Below are 27,912 nucleotides of genomic sequence, written 5' to 3'. Positions count from 1 at the left end.
ACCTGTTGGACCATAGGTTCTAGGTATTCACTTCCCCCCCCACCAGTCAATCCCCTGCCTGTGCTTGCTGAAGAAGCCTTTGGTCGTGGCGTCCATAAACATTATTGCTGATGGACCATGGACACGTGCAGGCTTCCAAAAATGTAGACTTGGATCTGAATCAGACAGGAAAACTATAGGGGAAAACAGAAGGTTTATTTTGATTATAGAACCAAAGAAATCTTGGATAGAAAGGTAAACTCAAGAGTATCTTTTTTTTTTTTTTTTGAGACGGAGTCTCGCTCTGTCGCCCAGGCTGGAGTGCAGTGGCGAGATCTTGGCTCACTGCAAGCTCTGCCTCCTGGGTTCATGCCATTCTCCTGCCTCAGCCTCCCAAGTAGCTGGGACTACAGGTGCCCACCACCACGCCCAGCTGATTTTTTTGTATTTTTAGTAGAGATGGGGTTTCACCATGTTAGCCAGGATGGTCTCGATCTCCTGACCTTGTGATCCGCCTGTCTCGGCCTCCGAAAGTGCTGGGATTACAGGCGTGAGCCACCACGCCCAGCCAAATTTAAGAGTATCTTAGAGGGACCAGTCTATCCCACAAATAACACTAGAGGCTGTCAAAAAGAGTTTTCCTCCTCTCTCCAATGTTTAACCTTAAGGTCCAATTGGCTCTTTCCACCTTTATTCTGAGCCGAACCTACCTGAATTTGAAGGATAGATTAGAAAGGTTAGGGTCAGAAATCAAAAACACCCTTTCCTCCTGGGCTCTAGGACATGAACTGTGATTTTTTTTGGTCAATTTTTATGGAAGAATGGTACTCCATGAAGACATTAGTCGTTCATGTCAGCCATCTAATTTAATGATTAAATTAATCATTCTAATTTAAGAGCAGAGAAAAATCCAAGACCCAGAAAGCACGTGTTGGAGCTCAGACAAATGCCTGGTCCCTGATACCTAATGCAGTATTTGATGATGTTTTATTTTACTGGGCAACTGTAGTGCATGCAGTCCAGACCCATTAAGGAGAGGAGGAGGATGTAACACTGGGTATTAGCAGTTTAGAAGGGTACAATCTCCAGGCCAGTTTTCACACGCATTAATTTTATTACAAAATGTTACATTCTAGTCCACTGGAACCTTTAGGAAATACCACTCTTTGTGTTGCCTATTGTCAACAGTACTGAACTATGGAATCAGCCATAAACCAGCCATGTAATTTTATCTTATTTTGAGGCAGGGTCTCACTCTGCAGCCCAGGCTGAATGCGGTGGCGTGATCACAGTTTGCTGCAGCCTTGAACTCTTGGGTTCAAGTGATACTGCCATGTCTGCCTCCTGAGTAGCTGGGACTACAAGTGTATGCCACCAGGCCCAGTGAATTTTTGATATTTTGTAGAGATGGGATCCTGCTACGTTATCCAGGTTGGCAGCCGTGTAATTTTAGACAGAGACTTTGCTTCTTTGGGCTGTGAAGTGGTTAAAGTGATCTGTATGATTCTTTCTAATTACTTGATATCACTCTATTCCCTAACATCACAGATTGCAAATCTGATTTACCATTCTTTGTTGAGATTAACTTGGTCCCCTAAAAAGCAGCTAGGAATTAGGAATAAGCTGATCCTTCATAAGTGAGGTGGAATAAAAGAGATGTGTGTGAAGATGGGCACTTGACCTAGGGGTTACTAGAGAATTCTAGTTTTCTGGGATGTTGCTAACCAGTTTCACAGGAGGAGGGGAAAAAAATCTTTTCTCATAATACTGTTACAAAGCTTTTGGAATTTTTCTAAGGAGTTACTACAAAGGAGATATTTATTCTAAATGTGAAAAGATCAGCTCAGCAAATGAAGACATTTACTTTATTACCATAATTTAACATTTTTATAGACTTTCTGCTCTTCATCATTGAGAACAAACATGAAAATCTGCACACTTTCAACAGTTAGGACATTGTTCTGAGAAGGAAAACGTGACTGCCTGGAAATAAAGGCTGTGAATCAAGTGCATGCAAATGAGCTCCATGCCACCCAGCTCTGCAGCCCTCCTAGAAACATGTGTAAGACATTACAATCCTGAAGGCTCTGGGCATCCTAAGGGGACATGACCACCTAGGGCTCAAGCCTAGCAAAGCAGAACTTATTTTGGACACGTCATGAGGTTGAAATCACTTTTTGTAAATCTCAGATTTAAAGCAAATAAGAATACTTCAAACAGAAAATCTTAGAAAATATGTAAAGCTAGGGCACATCCCTTATCTCCCTCCTCACCCCACACTCAATTTACCTGTTCTCATCTTTTTTATTTGTTTGTTTGTGTTTTCTTTTTGGAGACAAGGTCAGTCTCACTGTGTCACCCAGGCTGGAGTGCAAAGGCATAATGATCATGGCTCATTGCAGCCTCCACCTCCTGGGCTCAGGTGATCCTCCTACCTGAGCCTCCCAGGTAGCTGGGACTATAGGTACATGCCACCACACCCAGCTAATTCTTTTTTTTTTTTTTTTTTTTTTTGGTATTTTTTGTAGAGATGGGGTTTCACCATGTTTCCCAGGCTGATCTCTAACTCCTGGTCTCAAGCAATCTGCCCACTTTGGCCTCCAAAGTGCTAGGATTACATGCGTGGGCCACCATGCCTGGCCTATCTTCAGTTTTTAAGGACAAACAGGTGATTCAGTATAAAATGTCACAGGAATGCCAGAATCCATTCCCAGTATATGAAACTGCACTCCGCTGACCACAGCACAGTATTTAGCATTCAATAGTTGCTTTAAAAACAGTTGTTCATTTATGTGACTTTACTCTGCTGCAGGGAATATAACATTTGCATGTCTAAGCTCTATTGCATTTGACCTTCACAACTCTGTGAGGCTGGCTAATAGGATGCAGTGTAATTTTATGCCACTTTCACAGATCAGAAAACTGAGGACCAAAGAAGTCAAATAACTTGTTTGAGAGTTATTTGGCTAGGTGGTGAGATGATTCATAGGTAAAGTACTTTGTAGAAAGTACTACACAAATGAAAGTAACTAACATGATGATTTGGGCACATATCTATAAATAAGGCAAAATTTAAAACTTCACATGGAATGGTATCTCAGTCTTTTCTGAATATAACATACCTACTAAAATTGTGCTGTTTTTTTACCATCCAACTCTCTCTTCCCTTAGCCATAAATGAGGGGCTACTCCCACTTTACACCAGAATGGCAGGCTACTCAGTATCATGAAATGCACCATTCCACAACCTGAGTCGACCCAGACAGGCTGTCACCGGGTATTCAACAGAGAGCAGCAACAATTACCCTCCTGACTAGGGTCCCTTGAGACACAGGTCTGGAGAATTCTGGCATTAAGAAACAGTGTTTGTGACAATCAATAATCTTTCAGGTTGACTTAATGTGGAAAGAAAACAGCATTAAACAATTATGCTGCATATGAACATTCTATATAAGAGGGTATAGTTGATCATTTTTATGGTTTCATAAAAATTCATTTGCTTTTGGGTGTTACAAACACACTAGGAAACTGAAACATCTAACACAGGCAAGGCACCACCTAAAAAATAAAAGCCTGACAAATTAAAAAAATAAAATATCAATTTCTAACCTAAACCACATCAAGTCAATTTTGTTTGAAAACAAAAACTAAGCTTTTGTCTAAGGCTGCTAGTCACCCTCATTTTTCTTCAACAGAAAAATTAACAAAGGAACTTTTGTGATGAAATGCTAATATTAAAGGTTTATAGGGTCCTACCTTACACTCCTGAGACACACTTGCTTTCATGACACAACACTTACATGGAAAAGAAAAAAAACCTACAGACTAGAGAAACGTTGAGAGAAAAACAAACTTTGAGAGATTTGTTACTGTGTGTGTTTCTAACTTTCCTAATTTAGGGTATACTGACTTATGCTATTGCTGCTTTTATTTTTGATCTTCTGGCAAAATTGTGTTTTTAGCTTCTAAGAGGTGAAATATGACTAAATGAAGTACAAATTCAGAGATAAGGATTAGGGCAAAGAAGCAAATTAACTACGTTCCCTACATTTTGAGCCTAATAGAATGATTATTTGGCTACAAGCTGCATAGATCATGCATTTTTCTCTGTAACAAGGCAAATTAGATATTTATGCTTCTATTCCAAACAAAGCAGACACGCTGTCTGGCAGGATTTTTTTCTACACTAGTTAGAACTCTTGTAAGTAAAGCTTATGAGTTTTATCACATGGCACTTCAACCCTGCTACACATAAACAATCTTTATGAGGGTCATACTGCTTCTTACTTAACAGTCAATAAATGTACCACTACCATTACCATCTTCAACTTCTTCCAATAATGTTGTAAAAGTAACGTTGCCTTGCTTGAATTTGCACACAAACTAGTTCATATTTACTCTTTAAGGCTGCAGTATTACATTTTGTACTTCTCTTTTTCTCCTAAAGCATTCTATTCGTACTTTGGTCCATGCTTTTGGTTCAAATTGTCAACAACACTGCTCATGTCTGAATCTTCATAATACCTGGCACTATGCTCCCCTTATCCTAGGCATGTTGGCCACTGCCTCCCATAACCTGCTGAGTTGCTGCCAATGAGGGTCCTTATCCTATGAATCCAGCCAGTCTCATTTAGTTCTTGAGCTCATCATCATCAGAATGGAGGGTACATTGGTGGCCACCAGTCCACCAGGAGGTAGGTGCTAGCCTTAGTTATGTTACCATAAACTCTACTGTTTGGGTAAAAACTGGGCACCCCAGATTCTATGGTGTCCCAGTCTCCTGCCAGACTGGCTTGATCCAGATGAGAAGATTTTTTTTTTTTTTCATATGGCAGCTCTGGCTAAGTACTATTGCCTTACCTAGAACACTAGGTACTCAGAGAGGACCCTGTCCTACCTGCTTGCCTCTATCTCAAGTAAGCCATTCTCTTGCCAAGAGGGGAGAAAAGGAAGGAAGGAACTGGCAGCAAATTTCTGATTCTTTGGCATCTAACTTGGAATCTGGTACAAAACACAGTCATTGCTGGGAACACCTAGACCAGTCTGGTGCACACTACTGAGGACCAGCTATTTAAATGTTTTTCCTTCCTTCTTTTTTTTGGAAAAAAAAAATTCGGATCCACCAGGAACCAATTGATTTATAAGATATGATAAAGATTAATGACTAGAAAAAATGGCATTAAAGACAAGCACCAATGTTTTCAGTATAAGATTTAAGAGACACAAAATTATTCTGTCAAATTCCTAAATGCTTACTCCAACTTCTGTAGCTACCTCATTTTGGGTCAATATGTTTGTGGACTGGCTGGGTCCAAGCTCCAAACTTTGAACAGTGTTGGCTGGGTCCCTCCTACTACATATCCCACTCACAGTCTTAAGGGCTACTGAGCGAATAAAGCCTGAGCTAACTCTTTTATGTGGATAATTTCTCTACCCCTTCTTCCTACTTCACTCCTAAGGTTTCTTCCCCATCCAAAATGCCAGTGTTGCTTCATGCCAGGACTCTTCCTTGGCATAAAGTTATGAGGAATACACAGTGAATATCTGCCAAATGAACTAATTCCTGCCTGACAATGTCATGGATTGAGTCATTCATTCAAAAATTATTAAGTACCTACTATGTGTCAGGCACTGAGTGAATCACGGGGACATACACCTTATTCTTAAGTAGGTTTTAGTCTAGTGGGAGGACATGAAAGTAAATAACCATAATTCACTGGGACAAATGTCCTGGCAGAGGGAAGCACAGAGTGCTTTGAAGGCACGTAAAGATGCCACATATTCCAGGCTGGGTTTGTAAGAAGCAAAGGCTTCGTGGAGGTGCCTGGGCTGAGTGAGTCCTGAAGGATTAAAAAACATTTGCTAGAAGAGAAAGTAGGTCAGGAGCCTAAGAAATAAAATCTGCAAAGATGTAGAAGTAGACAGAGCTTGGCATGATCCAGAACGAAGTAGCTCAGTAAGGATTAAATATAGCGTGCAAGGGGGGAGTGGTGAAATATAAGGCTTGTGTAGTGATATGGTTTGGCTGTGTCCCCATTCAAATCTCAACTTGAATTGTAACTCCCAGAATTCCCATGTGTTGTGGGAGGGACCCAGGGGGAGGTGATGGGTCCCGTGCTGGTCTTTCCCGTGCTATTCTCGTGATAGTAAATAAGTCTCATGAGATCTGATGGGTTTATCAGGGGTTTCCGCTTTTGCTTCTCTCCTCATTTTCTCCTGGCGCCGCCATGTAAGAAGTGCCTTTTGCCTCCCGCCATGATTCGGAGGCCTCCCCAGCCATGTGGAGCTGTAAGTCCAATTAAACCTCTTTTTCTTCCCAGTCTCGGGTATGTCTTTATCAGCAGCCTGAAAACGGACTAATACACATAGCAAGCAGGACAAGTTTTTAAGGAACCCAGTGTTTTTTAATGCTGAGCGCTAGCGGTACTGTGAGCACAACAGTGCTTTGCTGTGACAGACTGTGCTGTGCAACATTTAGCATGTTTAGCATCTCCGGCCCCTGGGAGCGTAATGCCAGTAGCACCACTAGCAACGACCAACCCCTCCCTATTTCCATATAGCCCCTTGATAGAGTGACACCAACCCTGACTGAGAACCTTGGGTAGATGGATAATTTGGTCAGAAAGTGGGCAAGTCTCTTAAAAACATGCAGTGATACCAGTTTGACTGAATTAAAGTTTTATCATAAAGGGATGCCCAAGGCAGGTGGGGAGGACATCAGGCACATCCAAGATGTGTCCAAAGAAAACCATGTCTGGCTCCTCTAGTGTTTACATTTGGTCTCAATGCAAGTAATTTGCAAGTAGCTTTGCCGTAAATACAATTCCAGTCGGCAAGAGTTTACTTAGAAACTATTCAATGTCAACTACTAGCCTAGGTTCCTTTAAGGGTGTTCAAAGACATAAGACATAGTCCTTACCCTTGAGAAATGTACAGTCTAGTTGCTAAGATATAATTAAGTGAACACACCAAGGCAGTATATAATCCAGTGTTTGACAGTGTATCATTCATGTTTCATGGGAACATTTAGCAATTAAGTGAATTCCTCTATATTCCTCCTCCTTGATCTTCCGTATCTACCCAAATCCTCTATCAGAACAGTACAACAAAGAAAGAAGCAAAAAGTCAGCAGAAAGCTGAGATTATCAACAATTATCTGTGCGTTTTTTACAGTCTTTCCCTTATTAGGGATTGTGAAGAAAATACCCTTGTAATTTACCTGAGGGGAAAAAAAGGTATTTTTGTTTGTAATACATTATCTTCATTATTAATGAGATTTTCATTTGCTTTCAGATATTTTCTAAAAGTAAAGACTTTAAAGAAAGGCACAGGAGGCTGGGAGCAGTGGCTTACATTTGTAATCCCAGCACTTTGCGGGGCTGAGGCCGGAGGATGGCTTGAGTCCAGGAGTTTGAGACCAGCCTGGGCAACACAGTGAGACCCCATCTCTACAAAAAATTAAAAATTAGTTACACGGTGGTGCGTGCCTGTAGTCCTAGCTACTCGGGAGGTTGAGATGGGAGGATCATTTGACCCTGGGAGGTTGAGGCTGCACTGAGCCATGTTCACACTACTGCACTCCAGCCTGAGAGACAGAGACCCTGCTTCAAGGGAAAAAAAAGGCAAGAAAGGAAAGGCACAGTAAAACTGATTTTGCACTAAAGGTAGAAGTTATTTTTCTCTACGTTTTCTTGCTCTTTAAGTCTTTCCTGGGACATGTTGATGACCAGGAATAACTGTAGCTAGTAGTTCTGCTGTAAGTAACATCCTCTGTTCTGTTCCCAATTCCCTTCCTTGATGACATTGTGCATTTTACTGGACGACTTGGTCACAAGTGAAATGGGTTTCTGCCAGAAGGGAACAGTTTCCAGTGATTTGTGGATCTCTTTGTGGGTCAGAAGTCATCAAAAGTAGCCACTTAAAGGTGAAAGAGCCAATTAAAAATAATATTCAGGGACACCATAATTGACATGTTCCAGAAAGTCTGCTGGAAAACAGAAAGGTTCACTAACACATGAGAATCAACAATTAGTAGCTAATACTTTGGCTTAAATCCCATCTCTTCTGCTAAAATGAAAATAGCCAGGGAGACTCTCCTATTGACCCTTTTCAATAATGTATATCTTGTAATGGACGTGCCTCTCACATTCTCTCTTGAAAGCAGGCTTGACTGTGCATGACTGGAGACAGTGCGAGGTCGCCGAGTCCATAAGCAGCAAGAAGGGCACACAGAAGGAGAAAGGAGAAGCTTGCTGCCGGAGGAGACAAACTTGACTTTACAGTGTTCTCTGGGGTGGGACCTGACTTTGACCTCATGTATACAGATGGGCTTGACTGAGCTAATCCATGCTTATGTCCAGGTTCTTAAGTCTTATGGTAATGTATTTTTTTTCAATTGCCATTGAAAGATGTGAGAAATGAAACATGAAAATATTTAATAATTCAGCATTTCCAAGTGTCTAGACTACTGAACATATTATCCAAGAAATTATTTAGAAGAAAGGGAAAGGAAATAGGCAAGAGATTTTATGAGTACTGACTATGAATCAGTTGTTTTCAGAGTTTTATTTCTCACAGAATAGATACTATTTTCCCTGTTTCACAGATGACAAATGTGAGGGTCAGATAGATTAGGAAACGTGCCCAAAGTTTCACAGCTAGTCAATGAGAGAAAGCATTTTCCAAGCCAGGTTCACTTGGCTGCAAAGCACTTACTCTTTCTGATATACAGCATGCTGCCTAGATGTTTTAGCACATTTGGATTACAAAAATGTTAGAAATAAAATTATGTTTGTGAAAGGATGGGCATTTAAAAAGCTCTGGGTTATGGTTGTCTGTGGTTGAAATTATAAAATGATAGTTCCCCACACACACATACAGCATACACACACACACACACAAACACACACACACACACACACACAAATGTTGGTTATTATGGCTGAGTCATTGAATTTATTTGGAAGAACCATCTTCTTTTGCATGACAGAATACAGATGGCCATAAACTACTTACCCAGACATTTTGGGGTTGAGGGATGTAATCATCATTTGAAACAAAAATACAACTCTAGGAATACATATGAAAGTGAATTACTTTGTTAATGTGAAAGGGAAAAGGGGGAAAATGAATAAAACAGCAAGAATACAACTGAAAGGAGACTAAAAGGAACAAGGGCAAACTGTCTTTGAGCACAAGGCATATGCGTATGCTACACAGAGCGTTGTTCTAGAAATGTTTATAAACAATGGATGTTTGTGGAATGAAAAATTGAATAGCTGTGATATTAAGGCTTTCCACTCCTGGGAAAAATATGGACACCATGGCTTATAAGTTATTTGATTCTGACAAGCATCTTCCTACCTCCTCTAACATTTGGTTATATTAACTATATTGGAGGCTTTTCCTTTTGTTATTCTGTGTTTCTGCCATCTGAAAACAATGAGCTTAAACAGCTATCATGCTGTCATTTTGCCCTGTGAATAGACTCGTTAATAAAGAAACCTAATGAAATGATTGTTTTAAAAAAGAAAAAAAATCCCATTCTATATGTGTTTTACTTCTTAAAACGTCCCTAAATTACAAAGACTCTCTGAAAAGATAAAAAATATCTCACATATTCAGAGGATGACTTTAGCCCATTGTTTCAGGGCTTTTTCATGCCTTATCTCCTTTTAAAAACCATAACAGGCTGTGAAAAACAAAATAAATTAAGGAGAATAGTTCCTTCCTTTTTATGATAAATCTGCATGTGGCGGTGACGGTCAAGTACAAACTGTAAATAACTGAAATAACTCATAACTAGTAATATACAGGTTAATCAACTATGATTAAAAATAAATAGGTTTTTCACCAAGAACAATATCTTTAACTCAAAATTAAATAATTGGCAGCATGCTAGGTAAATTATAAAATAAGGAATTTCTAAAAGCAGAGAATGATGTTCTTTCTCCGTTGTCAATCTGATGAGTCTTGGTGACCTTTTGTTCACATTAATGCTGACAAACTGCATCATGCATGACCGTCCCAACCCCCTTCTCCTCCCAATAGTTCCTTCTTTGATTCTAATCTGTATTCAAGGGTGTGGGGTGGGACACTTTAGTAAGGGGTGGGGGCGAGGGGATGGCAATGGTAGACGTTGGTCGGGGCTGTCAATAACCTTGGAGGCCTTTGGGAAGAGCAGAGGACAATAATTTATTGCAGTATAGGAGAGACAGCTAGGAAGTAATTCCTCCGTGTTACCTTTATAATTTGAGAAGGCATCCAAAGAAATAACATATAAGAGTTCAGTGCTATGAAGGAAAAAGCACTGGACAAGTTATTTGGATGGGTATTCTTGGTTTTCTTGGTTACAATTTAAGGCAAATATGAAACTCAAAAAGGTACCTTGGGACCATCGTGTTCTTGGGAAGTTGACACAAGAACCACAACAGTTTAGAGAAACCCCTAAATATCCATCTTAGAAAAAAAAAGTACACATTTTTAGTTTTTAGGAGAAAGAGCAATAGATTTATTTGAATGAAATAATTAATGAGTCATGGTCCCCCAGACCTTTTTCAGGTATGAAGCTAGCACTGAATACTTTGTGCTTTCAAAGTTTCAAATGACCTTCAGTTAAACTTTTATAACAAGGTTCCTTTAAAACACATTTACGCTTTGCTATTAACACTACTACCAATAATACAGTAATTACTAATAGTGGGTAGTAATGGCATTACATATGAATCTCAGAATTAAAATTAGCTGTTCATCTCCATCCTCCCCAACAGCCTGAGAGTGTGTCAAGACATGGGACCACACAGAATCTTACTGTTTGTATTTTCAACGTCTTGCGTATAGTGACAATAAATGAATGAGAGTTTTAAAAAACTGTATATAAAGACTATTGAGTCCTATTACAAACACATTGTTTACACACATATAAATCTGTGCTATGACACTAGGTATAAGCATACACAGGACACCTAACTTCACTTGAAGTCTAAGTAAACACAAAACATGGCCTACAGTGATTTCCCTGAGTTGGAGAACCATACACATGTCTGGTTGTCCTTTGGACAAGCTGGTAACATGAAAAAGAGGCAAGACCAATGTAAACACTGATATATTCATGATAATGCAAAAACATTAAGATTCATTAAAATGTTACAAATAAGAAAATCACTCGTGTTCTGGTATTTATATACTTGAAGGAAGTTTATTTGGCATTATGGGAGTTTATTACATTTCTAATCAAAGTCTACTGACGACTCGTGGAGGGAGAGGAAAGCTGTCAGGTTCTCTAACTTATCCATCTGTTCATGCCTCCCCCCTGGATGGCACCCGTTCTCCAATGGAGAAGCGGAGCACTGGCCTCTTGAAAGCTGTCTTTCTGGCACTGCCTTCCTGAGCGAATGAAATGGTTTGGTTTAAAATACCTTCCCTTTCAGTCCTGTCCCAGCTTCCAGATGAATGTCCTTAATTTTAAAGAAGCACAGTCCAATAGTTTCTATGTTGCTGGAAGAAGAAAATTAAATTATGTTGTAATTATGTAGTCAACTAGCATATGGTCCTTTACCGGGGAAAAGTAGTTTTTAACCTCTCCCGTAAACTCTAGAGGGAACTTACAGAAGAGAAATTCAGGCGCCAGGAAACACATGTATTCATCATTTTATTGGTTCTTAAAATTTACTGTGACATGGGAGGAGAACCTATGATCGTGCATACTCTCATGAATGTAGCAGATGAAATCCAGGAAAGTTTAATCAATAAAAATGACAGTACATATATTTTTATAGTACTTAAAAGTTTATAACACACGTGCATTATCTCATGTGACCCTCACAAACAACTAAAACTAAGGGCAGGGATGATCTTCAATTTCAAGATAAGAAACCAGGCTTGAGGTTATTAAACTTTTTTTTTAAGACAAAAATCTCACTCAGACTATTACATCTTAAAATGAGGGTTAATCTGGAAATAGGCCAGTCAGTATGAACCTGTTTTTAAGATCATTCAGCTAGTTTGGAGGCAAAGTCAAGACACAAACTCTGCCTTCTCCAAGCAAAATTAGCACTCTTCACAAATTCCTAGAACTACATCAGTAGTTCATGGTCATAGACTATTTACATAAGATTTCCTACTTTATAGTTTGGTTTGTCAATGCAGTGCTCTTAGTGGTGGGCATATTTTAAAAAATCACTTAATAGAAGAAATTAAACAATAATGGGATCTAAACTATTGGAAGAAACAGTTAAAAGTAGCTTTAAAATAAGAGAGGGGAGAGCTGGACATTAAAGTACTAATTTTACTTCTGAAATTATTTTTTTCCAGCTTTCTACATGGTGTTATCTTAATATCTGAAACTCTTAAGATGTCAGTTTGAATCCCTGCATTACATTTTATATAATTTCTGTTGGTATTGCTCATAGAGCTTATGTGACTAATTAAACCTCACTGCAATTACTTTTCAAGCAGAAGCTGTAGTTTACTTATTTCTCAACAAAAACTACGATCATTTGCCTTGTTTCCCATGCATTATTCGATGATTGATTACTGTTACAGCGTGGATTATGTTTTGTATTCTGCAGCACGCAAGCATTAATCTTCACTTATTCTGCAATAGTATAATTCATTAAAACACATGCTTTGAATTTGGGGCACATACAAGAAGATGTAACCACATAGGAATACAGTGTTGTTATGACAAAACATAATTAATAAAACATAAAATGTGTTTTATGAAGTTATGGTTTTAATTTGCTATCTCAAGAAATATGCTCTAGCAATTTTGTACAAGGTAACTTCCCAGGAGAATTTAAATCCCCTTCCCCTCCCTTCTCTAGGTACTGAAAGGATTATGATTAATGCACACTAAATCTCTCTTAAATGGAAAAGGTCCTAGCAAATTTCTAAAACCGAATTTGAGCTCCTGAAAAGTATGACAGTCCTAAATCTGGAGCAAACTTTGTTTGACTTCTGAATTCCTATCTGGCCTCTGCTGGCCCCTCTTTTTTTTCTCGACATTATCACACAGCAGGGGACAGAGTGGGCCCAGCCAGAGGCAGCACAAAAGAGCACGGCCACATACGCCCCCACGACCCCGGCAAATGGATGACCTACATTTGATGCAAGCAGTTCACATGAGAAAAATTAATCTGTATTGCAGCTTGCATTTAACCTGTATTTCAAGAGGCAATTAAAGATACATATATATAAAGTAAATATGAGCAAATAAGTATTTCAGACATACATCACTCTAAATTTATAGGAGACATCAGCAAAACTATATGTGTTCATGTAAATGTGCACATGGCCTTCTTTCTCTTAATTCTTCAATCTTCATAAACAAATGTACTAGTGGGAGGTTAGTACAAGTAAAAACAGCATTAATGGGTCGCATATTAATATTTATGTTTTACTATATAAAGACCTTGCATACATTATGACTGTTTTGCAAGCTGAATGAATAACTAATGCTACATTATGTATGGGTACATATTAAGCAGACATGTCTACACTTTCTTAGTTCAGGATATGATTAATGCAGCCTATCAGAAGCCAGATGGTGCAGAACCAGAACCATCAATCAAAATGAAAAGACCACTGCGTGCTATCCACAATGAGGTCTCACAAATGGAGATTCTGTTCACAGACCCTAACTGGTAATAGGCAGAAAACGCCAAGAACATAGCTACACTGTCCCACTGGGATAAAAAAATCGTAGCTCAGGCTTGGCTAGATCAAAAATCTGGTGTAGGAATATGCATGGAGTCCTGAGCACCAGGGCTGGGAAAGCCCGAACAAACCAACAGCCTGTCCCTAAGATTAAAAAAAAGAAGAAGAAGCTTTTTAATTATTTTAATAATGTTTGTACCGATGACAGTATCTGTCAAACAGTACCCATTTCCCATTTGATTTAGGATGGGACAGTGCCACATAGTAACAAAGCAGCTGCCACTGTCTGCCTGACACGTGAATTGGCATCTTGTTTCTTTTGCACAGGCTTTATTATAAATAACCCCAAATGCTTTAGTGTTACTTTGCAGCCTTTCTCCAAGGATCTATGGGAAACAATTTTAGTCTCTGTTATGTTTAATACTAATGACTATTTTTGGGGCAGTTGTAGGGAGAAAGGCTGCCGAAAGATGTTTCCTGTTCCTTTAATAGCTTTACATAAAAATAACTATAGAAACACAAGGTGCTTTGTCTTTGTAAATGGATCATGTGTGCCTAGAAAATGTTAAACAATCCCCATGCTCTGTAGAACCTCTGAAAAAAAAAATTAAAACAAATATATAGGTTCGACTTCCTAACAGCCACTAAATACCGTCTCAGAATTCTAGTTGTGTGGAGTTTTAGGGGGTAGACAGATGTGCAAGCAAGGAGAAATTACCAGGAAACACAATTTCTTCCAGAAGAGTAATGCAGCAAAATCATGAGATACATAAATAATACATTGAAAAACACAAATAAAAAAAGGATAATGAAGTGAAATTATTTGGAAAACTTAAATGTGTTATCTAAAGATATTTCTGCTTTAAGATAAAAATGTTATTATGACCCTCATAACTTGGCATGTGAGATAATTTGGAAAGAGAACAGCTTTTACTTTTGTACAAGCAATAATAAAAAAAAGGAATGACTACATATTAACATAAATAAGACCTTAGGTATAATGGCTGAGCTTAAGAGATTTTTAAAATTTCAGCATCTCCTTCTATCTTCATTAATATGTAGTTCCAAAATAGGGCTGACTTCCTAACTTATATAAAATTGTTACTATTTTTTTCCTCCTAATAATGAGTGTTTTCCACACTGTTATAAATTCTGCATAAATCACGTTTATCAGCTGGGTATTAATCTACTGCGTGTGTATACCATGATTTACTTATATAATTAATTTCCTTAATGATGGATATTTAAGCTTTTTCTTCTATTATTGATAATAATGCAGTGAACATTTTTGTCCAAAGAGATCTTTCTGTCTTTAAGATTATTTCCTCAAAACAGATTTCCAGAAGCTGATTTGCTGAGCTAAATGATATGAACTATTAGCCTCTTTCTAAAATTTATATGCTTATCCAACTCTCTGTATTCTCAAATCAAAAATTTTTAGTAATTTTATAGATGAAAATAACACTTGATTGGAATTTAAATTTGTATTGCTTTAATTACCAGATAGGTTAAATTTTTTTCCTATGGTTAAACAATGATGTTTTCATTTTAAAGTCTTATTGATGCCTTAGAAAATATTTCTTATTTATTAATTCAAAGAATCACAAAGTGGTCTCTTTGGAATACTAAATTTGTGGGATTATTTGAAAGAAGTAAACTATATTCCTTTAAAAAAATATTTTTAAAATAAAAACATTTCACTAATGCAGAGATCTCCCCTGAAACTACTTCAAATCAATAAAAACTTAACATAATTAACTGAATGCTCTGAACTGATCAATAACATTTTAGAGTAGCCATCTAGCTTTATGGTTTTTTTCTAGTGTTAGGAATTTTAAATGACAGCTGTCTTCTCAGTAATCCTCTCTCATGAAACGTATCTGTTTCACTGCTACCAAAACTTGGATAATGGGTAGTTTGCATCAAATTGCTTTTGACTTGTCTATAGTGACTTTTCTGTTATATACATAACAATACCGACCACACCAAAGTAATGAAGACACATGATATAAAAGTAGTTGTCATCACAATATGTAGGGAATGATCGCCAAAATGGCCTAACAAGAAAACTGAAATTAAACTGATACAGAACTACATATCTTTTTAGAACTAGATGTAATGGAGACAAACACCCTGAAAGGCAGTACTTATCATAAACTGGGATTTCTGAAATTCAGTGTCTATATTTAAACCAGAAGACATGATTAAAAAATATATTTATATCTACAACTAAATCTATCAGAGCCAACCAGATTTTGAACAATGCAGTCATCCAAATTTTCTCTGGCCCAGTCACAGCCTTTTTGAAAAAAAGTAGCACTTACTCCTTTTATGCCTTATTATGCAAATCATACTATATAAAAGGTAGACAATTTGGAAGCACAGACATATACCTAATATTGCCATTTACACTGAATCTACTGTTTTGTAACTGTTTTTTGAACTTTGGTATATCATAAGCCCTGCCCTGGAAGTAGCTTTTGGGAACCCGCTCCTTTTAATCCCATCCTGGGAGCTGGTGCAGAAGGAAAACTGGGGGATAAGAGGACTTACAGTATTGCTGATGAAAGAGGAATTCCAAATTCACCACTAGCTGGCAGGTCCTTTTAGTCCTGGCATTGGCAATTTCTGCCATACCTTCTTCTCACTACCTTGCTGCCCCAACCCTAGCCACTGTATTCTTTGGGCGATGGCTGTGGAGAGGTCTGCCTTGGGACCAGGGTGGTGGAAGTTCCCTGAGACCTTGTCTACTGTGGCTTTCTACCAGCAGACAAGTAAAAAGGTCAAGCCAAAGAAGCTGTCTTTCATACAAACTCAAGTAGGTCTACAGAACTCTAGGTGAGTAGTTGTGTGATACTGTACCACTATAACTTCCCCTGCCATCTGTATGGGGGTCTCCAATCAAAGTCAACTAACCTGGAAATTCACATTTAATTGAGCAAATCAGGGGTTTATAAAAATGTTAGGTCCAGGCCAGGCTTGGTGGCTCATGCCTGTAATCCCAGCACTTTGGGAGGCCAAGGCAAGTGGATCACCTGAGGTCAGGAGTTTGAGACCAGCCTGGCCAACATGGTGAAACCCCGTCTCTACTAAAAACACAAAAATGAGCTAGGCGTGGTGGCGGGTGCCTATAATCCTAGCTACTCGGGAGGCTGAGGCAGGATAATTGCTCGAATCCAGGAGGCAGAGGTTGCAGTGAGCTGAGATCGCACCATTGCACTCCAGCCTGGGGAACAAGAGCGAAACTACATCTCAAAAAAAAAAAAAAAAAAAAAAAGTTAGGTCCAATTTGCTACAAGGCAGAGTGTACTAGAGTTTTGAATCACAGAATACTTGGGAAAAAAGGGTGTTCTTGTCCTGTGAAATGCAAACATTAAAAATCAACAATAGCTAGAAACAAAAATAAATAATGACAAAAAGCCCCCCAAAACCAACAACAACAAAAAACAAACACCCTGTGGTGAGGTGAAAGACATATCAGACTAGGAGTCAGCAAATATGATTTCAAGGTTTCATTTTATTATTAACTAGCCAATTGCATGTGGGCCTTCGTTTCCATACCTAAATTTTTTAAAAAAGTAGAAAAAAAAGGGACTGTATTAAGCTGATCCTTATAAATTCCTGACTCCTTTCAGTGCTAACATTTAATAATTCCAAATATTCTATTACTTTGATTATTTAAGGGACAAACTTAAAAAGCTATCTACCATCAATGCATTAGTATGTGTGAAATACTCTAGGTATTTTTATTTTGTATTATATCTAGAGTTAGTACAATTACTCCATTTTTTCCTTTTTTTTTTTTTTTTTTGGTAAACTGCAGTCAGAATGTATAGTCTCCTGTAAGACAATAGTGTTTATATAAGTGGATGGCTGGAACACATCAACGTGCCTACAACATGCTGCTGAGTCTACACACATCGAAGCAAAATTCTAAGGTGCAGGAACTGTTGGGAAATTGTAAATTTTGAGGTCTACCCTGGGTTCACATATGTCAGTTCACTTTTTGAGCCTTCTTACCATAGGCTTTTTTTCTACTCACAGTAGGTTGGAGACTTTCAGTTCTAGTCCAAAATGGACTTGTTTTAAAAACAACAGAAAATTTTAATTGGCTCAGAGAGAACCAGAACAATATTTTCATTTTTCTCCTTTAGATTTCCAGCTGGTTAGGTTTCTTTTTTATCTAGTTGAAGGACCCTGGTCATATTTTTCAGTATTCAATCACATGCTTTCTTTAATCACAATAAAATTATCTCACTGCTAATATTTTTTTCCAGATATCTAGTTACAGTAATAAATACTTATGGATAGAATTTATAATTACTATTTAACAACTAACATTTATTAAGTACTTACTACATTCAGAGCACTGTGCCAATCTCTTCAACATACATTCTCTTGTTTAATCCTTATAATAACCCCATTGGGGAGGTACTATTGTTTTTATTCCCAGTTTAGAGACAAAAAAGCTGAGCCTCAGAGAAGCTAAATAAATTACCAGTGTTGCACAGTGAGTGAAAGGCAGATTCAAACCCAGGACAGACTGCACCTCCATTGAAAACTGTCCAAAATAGTTTCAAATCTTACTGGGTCTTGTAAGTTTTATGGTACAATGGTCCATTATGCTGTTCAACACCCCTTAACAGAAAGATTGATGGAATATATTCTATTTAGAGATTTGCCCTAAGCAAGGTTGTCATTCCTCTTGAATGATATACTTTCTGCTATTACAAAATGAGAGCTGTGCATTTAGCTGTGTTTGTCTTTTTGCCTTTGCTTCCCAGAAACCCAAGCTTTTATTCTTAATTGTGGCAGTGACTCAGATTTTGTGAGTGAACAGCACATCTCTTCTTATTTTATCCTAAAATATCTTGTTATGTATTTCTAATATAGGCCATTCTGAGGCTTCTTCAGCCAAAATAAAACATGAAAACAAAAGAGGTTTTAAGTAATAAAGGCAATGTGTTAGCAAAATAGAATTACATTTTAATTATGATGATATTTTCTTTGGCCAGGTAAAGTCAACCCAATGAGGTAGTAAAATTGAATGTAACAATTAACTCTGACTTTTCATTACAGATGATTCTCAACATATGATGTGGTTACATCCTGACAAACCCATTCATAAGTTGAAAATATTTTAAGTTGAAAATGCATTTAATATACCTAACCTACTGAACATCGTAGCCTCGCCTAGCCTACCTTAAACATGCTCAGAACACTTTTGTTAGCCCAGTTGGGCAAAACCATCTAACACAAAGCCTATACTATAGTAAAGTGTTAAATATCTCATGTAATTTATTGAACTGTGTACTGAGAGTAAAAACAGAATGGTCATATTAAAACTCCAAGTACAGTTTCCACTGAACATGTATTGCTTTCCCACAATCGTAAAGTCAAAAGAAAACTTGTAAGTCGGACCATTTTAAGTCAGGGACCATGTGTTTATGCTTTAACACATATTATCTCACTGGATACTCACAAACTTTGAGATGTATTACTTACATCTGCATCTAGCAGAAAACAAAACCAGTGATCAAAGAAAATAAATAACTTATTCAGGGTCATCCAGGTAGTTAAATGGCAAAGCAATAATTTGAAGTCAGTCTTCAGACTCTACTGTACCATTCTAATATTTAGTAAAGCCAGTTTTAATATTTGCAAAAAAGCTTAAACTCATAAATTCAGTGACACAAGTTCTTTCCTCTTTCCTCCCTCCCTCCCTCCCTTCCTTTTATTCCTGAGATAGAGTCTCACTCTGTCGCCCAGGCTGGAGTACAGTGGCGCAATCTAGGCTCACTGCAACCTCCGCCTTCCAGGTTCAAGTGATTCTCCTGTCTCAGCCTCTCAAGTAGCTGGGATTACAGGCACCCACTAGGACACCCGGCTAATTTTTGTATTTTTAGTAGAGACAGGGTTTCAACATGTTGGCGAGGCTGGTCTTGAACTCTTGACCTCAAATGATCTGCTGACCTCGGCCTCCCAAAGTATTGGGATTACAGGTGTGAGCCACTGTGCCTGGCCTTTTTACATTGTTTATAAAAATAAAACATATTACACCTTTTTCTGGCATTCACTTAACTAGAAATTCAACATGGTCCAACATGGTTCAATCGAACAATTCTTCTATATCGACATGTATGACATTTTGAATTAAATATATACTACTCAAATGTTGATGGAACACTTTTTGACAGATAATATTATGATAACTTACATTATTGTGAATATTTGCTATTTGCCCTTCCTGTATTCATTCTTCTCTCCTAGGGGCATTCGCCACTGCGTCATCCTTCACATCCCAGTCAATGCTTGGGTTAGTTGCACCCTCAGTTCCTGGGGTAAAAATCTTGATTGGCTTAAGTCAATGAACACATTAACACCCTGGCCCAATTCTGAGAAATGTACATAACCCAAATCGACCAGGTTTGATGAAACTTTGGTTGGCTATTCCAGGACAGATGCCATCTCTCTTCTTCGTATTTGAAAGTAAGAAGAGTGTGGTGTGGAGCTGGGGCAGCCACTTTGCTACCTCTAAGGAGGTAAGCCTGAAAATAGTCAATATATCAAAGCCTGCTAAGAAAAGGCTGCTGGTGAGACCACTTGAGTCCTGAATCAAACTTTGCTTAATGCAAAAACTACCTTGACAGTTCAATTAAGGAAGCCAATAAATTATAAATATAAATGATCTCTTTGTTTAAACCAGCATGAGTTGGGTTATTCATAACATAGTCCTAAATAAAATATCTAATAAGCTACTTAATATCCTTAGGGAAATGTCAGGTTATCAGATTAAGCATAACAACGGTAAAACTAGAAATTCAAAATGGCAAACTCATGTCTGCAATTTGAGCAATACAAATAGAAACTGATTCATGAGGGGTGGGAGCTGCAGTACAAGCAAAGGAAAAGGGAAGAGGACTCAGGCAAGTGGTGAAGTTTACAGAAGAGCCAGAAGCAGGAAAATGAGCTGACTGCAGATACATAAAAGGATCAAGGTTGAGTGCTCAGCTGAGATGGGAATGGCTAACGATAATAAAGCCAATGAGCATAACTTATTCTCTAGAACATTTGGAAGCAACACAACACACACATTGTGTATATGTGTAGGACCCAAGCACAGTAGATCTTAAAGCACCCCAGCTGATTCTAATGTGCCATCAAGTTTGAGAATCTCTGGAATGGAGGGGGCATCGCTCCATTATAAGGAGCTTTACTCTCTTTATATAACTACAGAGGAAAGAACAGACTGCTATTAAATCATTCCCCTTAATTTCACTTAAATGTAACATAATTGGGAATAGAAAGATCGATTTTTAATATGAAATATGGAAATACTGTGGAAACACTGCTGTCCACACATGATTTTAACTTCCTGTGGGTACATGGAATACAAAAAATGTGTGAAAGAAACATATACTAGAGCACCTGTGTAAGAGAAACTCTGACCTTGGAAAACATCACCTTCTTTCTTTAAATGAACTTTCACTGAACATCTGTTATGTGTCAGCCACTGTACTAGTCCTCCAGAGCTGCATACAGACTTTAGTTAACACAAGCCCTGCCCTCAAAAACTTCAGTTATCTAGGGGAGACACACAATGAGGTCGGGGAAGCACAGAGATTGTGGGAGCACATGAAAGGGACACCTAATTCCCCAGAGGAGCTGAGAGTAGAGGAAGACAGGAGAGCTCCTAGAAGGAAGCAGCAGCTCTGATTTCTGATGGTGTATTAGTCCGTTCTCACACTGCTATAAAGAACTGCCCGAGACTGGGTAATTTATAAAGAGGCTTTTTGTTTGTTTGTTTTTTTGAGATGGAGTTTCACTCTTGTTGCCCAGGCTGGAGTGCAATGGCGCAATCTTGGCTCACCGCAACCTCCACCGCCCCCGCCGGGTTCAAGCGATTCTCCTGCCTCAGCCTCCCGAGTAGCTGGGATTACAGGCAAGCACCACCATGCCCGGCTAATTTTGTATTTTTAGTAGAGACGGGGTTTCTCCATGTTGGCCAGGCTGGTCTCGAACTCCCGACCTCAGGTGATCCACCTGCCTTGGCCTCCCAAAGTGCTGGGATTATAGATGTGAGCCACTGTGCCCGACTAAGGAAAGAAGTTTAATTGACTCACAGTTCCTGATGGCTGGGGAGGCCTCAGGGAAGTTATGATCATGGCAGAAGACAAAGGGGAAGCAAGGCACCTTCTTCACATGACGCTAGGAAGGAGAATGAATGCAGGAGGAACTACCAAACACTTATAAAACCATCAGCTCTCATGAGAACTCACTCACTATCATGAGAATAGCACGGGGGAAATTGCCCCCATGATTCAATCACCTCCACCTCGCTTCTCCCTTGACACGTGAGGGTTATGTGGATTATAATTCAAGATGAGATTTTGGATGGGGACACAGCCAAACTATATCATATTGGGAAAGATGAAACAGATGAATGAAGTGACGGTGGCTTCTAGAAACAAAAAACAACTTATGAGTAGACACTGAGACCACAGAGAGTGTAGCATACTGGGGAAAGCATGGAATATGAGGTAAAAGGTAAGGAGCTACTAGCCAGGAAGGGCCTTATGGATCATGCTGGGGCTGTATCCTGTAAGTGACTGAGGGCTACATAAGAATTTTACACAGGGAATCAACAGTCTGGATGGCATTTTATAAGTATCCCCATCAAAGCAGTGAGAGAATGGATTGGGTTTTGGGAGAAGTCAGTGAGAATGGAAATAGGAAAATCAGTTGGGGAGAGATGAGGAAATTCAGGAGAAAACTGCCACCAAGTGAACCTATAATTTATCTACATTTGACCTCGTTCTCTTTGTGGCCATTGCCATTGCCACAAAGAGAACGAGGTCAAACCCAGATAAATTACAGGTATAGATCTGGGAAAATGAGAGCAATCAAAAGTAGTGGGTAAAGGGAGTGGGAGGAGTCTAGGATGACATTCTGGTTTTGGTTCAGTAGCTGGAGAGATGTAATATTCATCGAGGTAATAAATACAGTGATGAATTCAGTCCCGGATATAGTGGGGCTGGGGTACCATTCAAAAGGAAATGCCCCCGAGTCTGTTGCATGTATGTCTGGGATGCATCTGAGCAGCCATGGCCTACTAAGGAACAGGACTCTATTGTGAATGGGCAGCAGCAACATCAGAGAGACACAAATGAAGAGAAATGTGAAGGAGGAAGCCAGAGAGGCCAGAAGAAACCCTGATAGAGATACATGCTAACAAGCACTATTCCATTATCAAACTATGTCCTGAAAATTACAAAATACACACACACACCTATGTTTAGATAAGTATTTTGCAATCCTTGAGTGAAGTTTTAAGTACATATCTATTACATATTCAAAATTTATCATGAATACTCGATTTGAAAATGATTTTTCATCCATGGATTTAAAAACCATTTGGCTTTGTTTAAAATGAGAACATGTGCATGTTACAACTGAAGTGAGAACTAGTGAATGTTTAAAGCAACAAGTACAAAAAGAGAAAGCTGAATCACTAATCAGTCCTAGAAAGGTATTCCTAAGACGGAAGTGTTTGCAGCTGCTGACCTTCGGGGGGCACTAATTTGGTGACAGCTGGGTAGCAATTTAAATCTGTTGTTCTAAGCCCTAGTGCAGACTGTGATAGTATTTCAGAAGGAGAAAATAGGTTTGCCTCAAATTTTCAGAGCAAACTTTCAGGTTTGGACCTTATCTTCTTCAAGTGAAAGGTTAGTGACTGTAAAGTCATATAAACACATCAAAAATAGGTCTGTGATAAAAGTGGACTTCTACAACATGCGGGAGTGAACTTCACCCATGGGGAGATGCTCATGCAAGAACAAGAATGCTTCAGTTCCTGGACACAGGGCCCCGGAGCAGGACCAGGTTGTACTGTAAAAGACAGGTTGAGTTTTTAACAAGACTCTGACTCGAGCCCTATCAACTAAACTTAAGGCACCAATATCCACACTTAATTTGTAGTACACTCAAAGACCTTCAGAGTTTTCTGTTTTTTGTTTTGTTTTGTTTTATTTTGAGATGGAGTTTCGCTCTGTTGCCCAGGCTGGAGTGCAGTGCTGCGTTCTTGGCTTACTGTAACCTCCGCTCCCCCAGGCTCAAGTGATCCTTCCACCTCACCTCCTGAGTAGCTGGGACTACAGGCGCACACCACTACACCTGGCTAATTTTTCTATTTTTTGTAGAGATGGGGTTTCACCATGTTGGCCAGGCTGGTCTCCAACTCCTGGCCTCAAGTGACCCACCTGCCTCAGCCTCTCAAAGTGTTGGGATTACAGGTATTCCAATGCCGTGCCCAGCCACCGTTCAGAGTTTTAAAGACACTTATAAGGTGGGGAAAATAATATTAGCCAGAAAACCTGGGCTATCTGTGGAGAATTAAGTCATCTCAGCTAGTCTTGATATCAGCCAGAGTTCATATTTTACAGAGCATGCACATCTATACATACACATATATATACACATACAAATGTACATAAAAACACATAATGTATTTCCTATCTCCTCTTTTTAAAGCAATTAAATCCAGCTGGGAGAGGTGGCTCATGCCTGTAATCCTTTTTATTTTGAAGGGCCAAGGTGGGAGGATCGCTAAAAGCCAGTAGTTTGAGACCAGCCTGGGCAACATAGTGAGACCCTCCCCCTACCAAAAAAAAAAAAAACTAACTGGGGATGGTAGTGTGTGCCTGTATCCTAGCTACTCAGAAGGCTGATGTGGGGGTACTGCTTGAACCCAGGAGTTCGAGGCTGCAGTGAGCTATATCATTGTGGCAGTGAGCTATATCATTGTGGCACTGTACTCTAGCCTGGACAACAGTGTGCAATCTTGTCTCTAAATAAATAAATAAAATACAGTAACAAATCAGTATTACATCCTACATTCTCAAAGGTTGAAAACAGAGAGGCCTATGCAATATGGAAATATTCAGATATCTATAACCAAACTAACCAAAGCAAAGTCTATAAAGCCAAGTAGTCTAATGTGAGAAAAGTATGAAATTCGAAGAGAAAAGCATAAAGGATATAGACTCTATGAAGTAATAAAGACTTTCTTAAAGCCCATACTCTTATAGCTGAGAAAAAGGAAAAAACTCCTATGAGCTCATGTTCCATTAAAAAACAAAACAAAATGTGGTACTTCAAAAAGAAGGCTTATTTCTTTATACTTTCTGTAGTGGAAATATATACTGAATAACAATAGTTCAAGACCACGTGATTTGTACAGACCGTGTAATATATTTAAAAATGCAAATTCTAAAATGTAGGACTTACACAAATCTTGCCAAATTCTTATTAGGATCCTGTACAGATTATGTAAAGACATTTTGACTCTTGTTTAGATAAATATCAACAATATTCTGAAGAACTCTTTCAATTCAAAGTTTTTGGTTTTATTAATAAAGGTTTTTAAATGTTTAAACTGAGCTCCATAGGGCTTAGTTATTTTTAAAATGAAATCAGGTGATTTGTGATAAGGTCTAGAGGTTTTGGTGTGTATGGGGGACAGGACGGCAGAGGTAAAGACCATGTAACCCCAAAACCCATGACCACTGCAGCTGTTAGGAAGAATTAAGATCTCTACACACACTCTGCTGAAGTTTTAGAAGAGGAAACATATTAATTCCTTCAATCAACAGATATTTACAGAGCACCTCCCACATGTCAAGAACTGCTTTGGTGTTGGGGAAAAAAACAACATTGAACAAAATAGACAAAATCCCTACTTACATTCTAATAACTATAATTTCACATTAAAATAACCAGATATTTATTGAACATATAGCATGTGGTTAGTACTAGTGGTAGAGCTGACATTCTAGAAACTATAACTTTACTGCAAGAATAGTCATTTATTGAGCACTTACTGTGTGCTAGATGCTGTTCTAGATGCTTCCCATTTAATCCCTATGACAACCTTCTAAGGCAAGTATTAGCAAATTTCATTGATTCTAAGATGCACATTATTTTATATTTTAGCATTTCTCAATTTAAGACACCATTGTAATGGGCATTTTTTCCTTAGTGTTATGTAAATTAATGGTGAGTCTTACAATTAATAAGACTTAATGGCTTAGAGTCTATGGAATGCAGTATTCTCATTTTACAGAGGAGAAAACCAAGGCAAAGAAAACTTAAGTATCTTGCCAACATCATCTAGCTTGCACGTGGAAGAGTCAGAAATTCTAAAACGTGGATTTTAAAAGTTTAAAATCAAAGACCAAATCACTCTGTTTTTGTGGCTATTTCTAATAACTGAGTGACACCATTCATAAGAGAAATATAAATTAAAACTATAAGAAGTTATCTTTGTTTCCCTAATACGGAAAGATTTTAAAAGTTAGTTGACATGGTGTATAGCAGGGGTGTGGGGAAACAAGCGCTGTCTTACCTTGTTGATGGGCATGTACACTGGAACATCTTGCTGAGTGGGTCTCGGCCAATATCTATCATGATTTAATATGTACACATCTAATATCTAGATATTCACTTCTAGGAATTTATCCTACAGGTAATAGTTATACATTGATAAGATGACATGTTTGTGAGATTATACACTGCACAGCACTGTTTGTAAGATCAAAAACATCAGATGCCACTCAAAGATCCACCAGTAAGAGTCTAGTTAAATAAATATGGTGAATAACTGGTATATAATATATACAGCTAATTTTTAAAAAAAGAATGAGGCAGCTCTTTATGTACTGTTTGAAATTATCTCCAAGATATACTGTAAAGTGAAAAAAGAAACAGAAGACTTTCTAGTATGATAATATTTAAATTTTTAAAAAGCACATATCTATATAAAAACACATACTGACATTTACATGAAGGTATGTATTTGTATATGCATAAAATAACTCCAGAAGCATATATACAAAACCAGCAACAGTGGTTGCCTCTGGAGAAGAAAACAGGGGTCTCTAGGATAAGGTTACAAAGGCAGAATTTCCTTGAATAGGGTATTAAGTGCATGTATTACTTAATTTATAATTAAAACCAAGCATAAACTTACTTAGGACATTCTCCCACAGCTGTGGTTATTACTACTGGGACATTCCAACTGTATTCATTTTTGCAAAGACAGAGCACAAAACTGGGAATTAAAAGACTGGGTTTTAGCCCTGTGTTTGCTGTGGGATGATGGGTAAGTGCCTTGTATAGTTATAGTATCCAGATTCAAAGAATGGTAAAATACACTTCATATATATAACACATTCAATTCTAGTCCATAATTCAAGGTCTTCGGGGAGACGGGGCCCCTGCCTCAATGGATTGTAAGCATCTTACTCTAGTTATTCTGCCTGCCTCCTAGGAAAAACCTCAAATGTTTGTTAAATGGAAGTGAATTCTATGAGCACACAATGTCAAATAATATAGGTATATACAAGTCAGAGTGGTAGCAAGAGGTGAGAGCAATCCTCTGTGTGTATCAGAAAAGAGGCAAAGAAGGTGAAATTAAACTGGGTCTTGAAGGATGAGTATTAAATCAACAGGACAAAAAAGCCTCTCTTCCCTGAACAACAGAGGAGGGATGGAGGAGGATGGTGGGACTCCATGAGCTCTAAGGGCCTTCCCAGCTCTATAGTGTAAGACTCTTAATGAGGGAGAATGGATGAACCTTGGATTGAACCTAGTACTGAGTTTTCACATTACTGTCTCCAATAGAAGAGAAACAGGTACCCAAATGCACCATGTTGAAGAGCCCAAGCTCACAACAGAGGAAAAAAAGCAAGAACCCCTAAGAAATTGTGTGGGGAAATGCAAAAGTAGGTGGGATACTAAGAAAATACAAGTATAAAGAATGGTATAAGAAGATCATCAACAAACATGGAAGGAGAAACTGAAAGCAACAAAACCCATGACCACTGCAACTGTTAGGAAGAATTAGGATTTCTACACACACCCTGCTGAGGTTTTAGAAGCGAAAACCTATTAATTCCTCCAATCAACAGATATTTACAGAGCACCTCCCACATGTCAAGAACTGCTTTGGGTGTTGAGGAAACATTGAACAAAATAGACAAAATCCCTACTTAAATTCTAATAATTGTAACTTCACATTAAAATAACCAGTTATTTACTGAACATATACCATGTGGTGAGTACTAGTGGCAGAGCTGACATCCTAGAAAGTATAATTTTACTATAAGAATCATAGTCATTTATTGAGCACTTACTGTGTGCTAGATGCTATTCTAGATGCTTTCCATTGAATCCTTATGACAACCCTCTAAGGCAAGTATTACCAAATTTCATTGATTC

The 27,912-nt window shown here is 38.4% G+C and overlaps 1 protein-coding gene across 7 annotated transcripts in view; it reads right to left on the bottom strand.

Moving 5' to 3' along the window:
• CDKAL1 (CDK5 regulatory subunit associated protein 1 like 1) overlaps positions 1-27,912 on the bottom strand; it is a 702,199-nt gene that overhangs the window by 84,804 nt on the left and 589,483 nt on the right. Inside the window, exon 14 of one of the 7 annotated variants that reach the window (XM_016954981.3) lies at positions 11,153-11,475. The exons of the other annotated variants lie outside the window; for them this stretch is intronic. Within the exon in view, the coding sequence (XP_016810470.1) occupies positions 11,443-11,475 (33 nt within the window). The 3' untranslated portion in view covers positions 11,153-11,442. Of the gene's footprint in view, positions 1-11,152; positions 11,476-27,912 lie in introns of those variants that run through there. 7 annotated transcript variants of the gene reach the window in all.

Source organism: Pan troglodytes, chromosome 5 (genome assembly GCF_028858775.2).
Source record: "Pan troglodytes isolate AG18354 chromosome 5, NHGRI_mPanTro3-v2.0_pri, whole genome shotgun sequence".
In the NCBI taxonomy this organism is placed as follows: Eukaryota; Metazoa; Chordata; class Mammalia; order Primates; family Hominidae; genus Pan; species Pan troglodytes.
The sequence above is the reverse complement of the archived record's forward strand: the minus strand, read 5'-3'. Positions and strand labels throughout refer to the sequence as shown.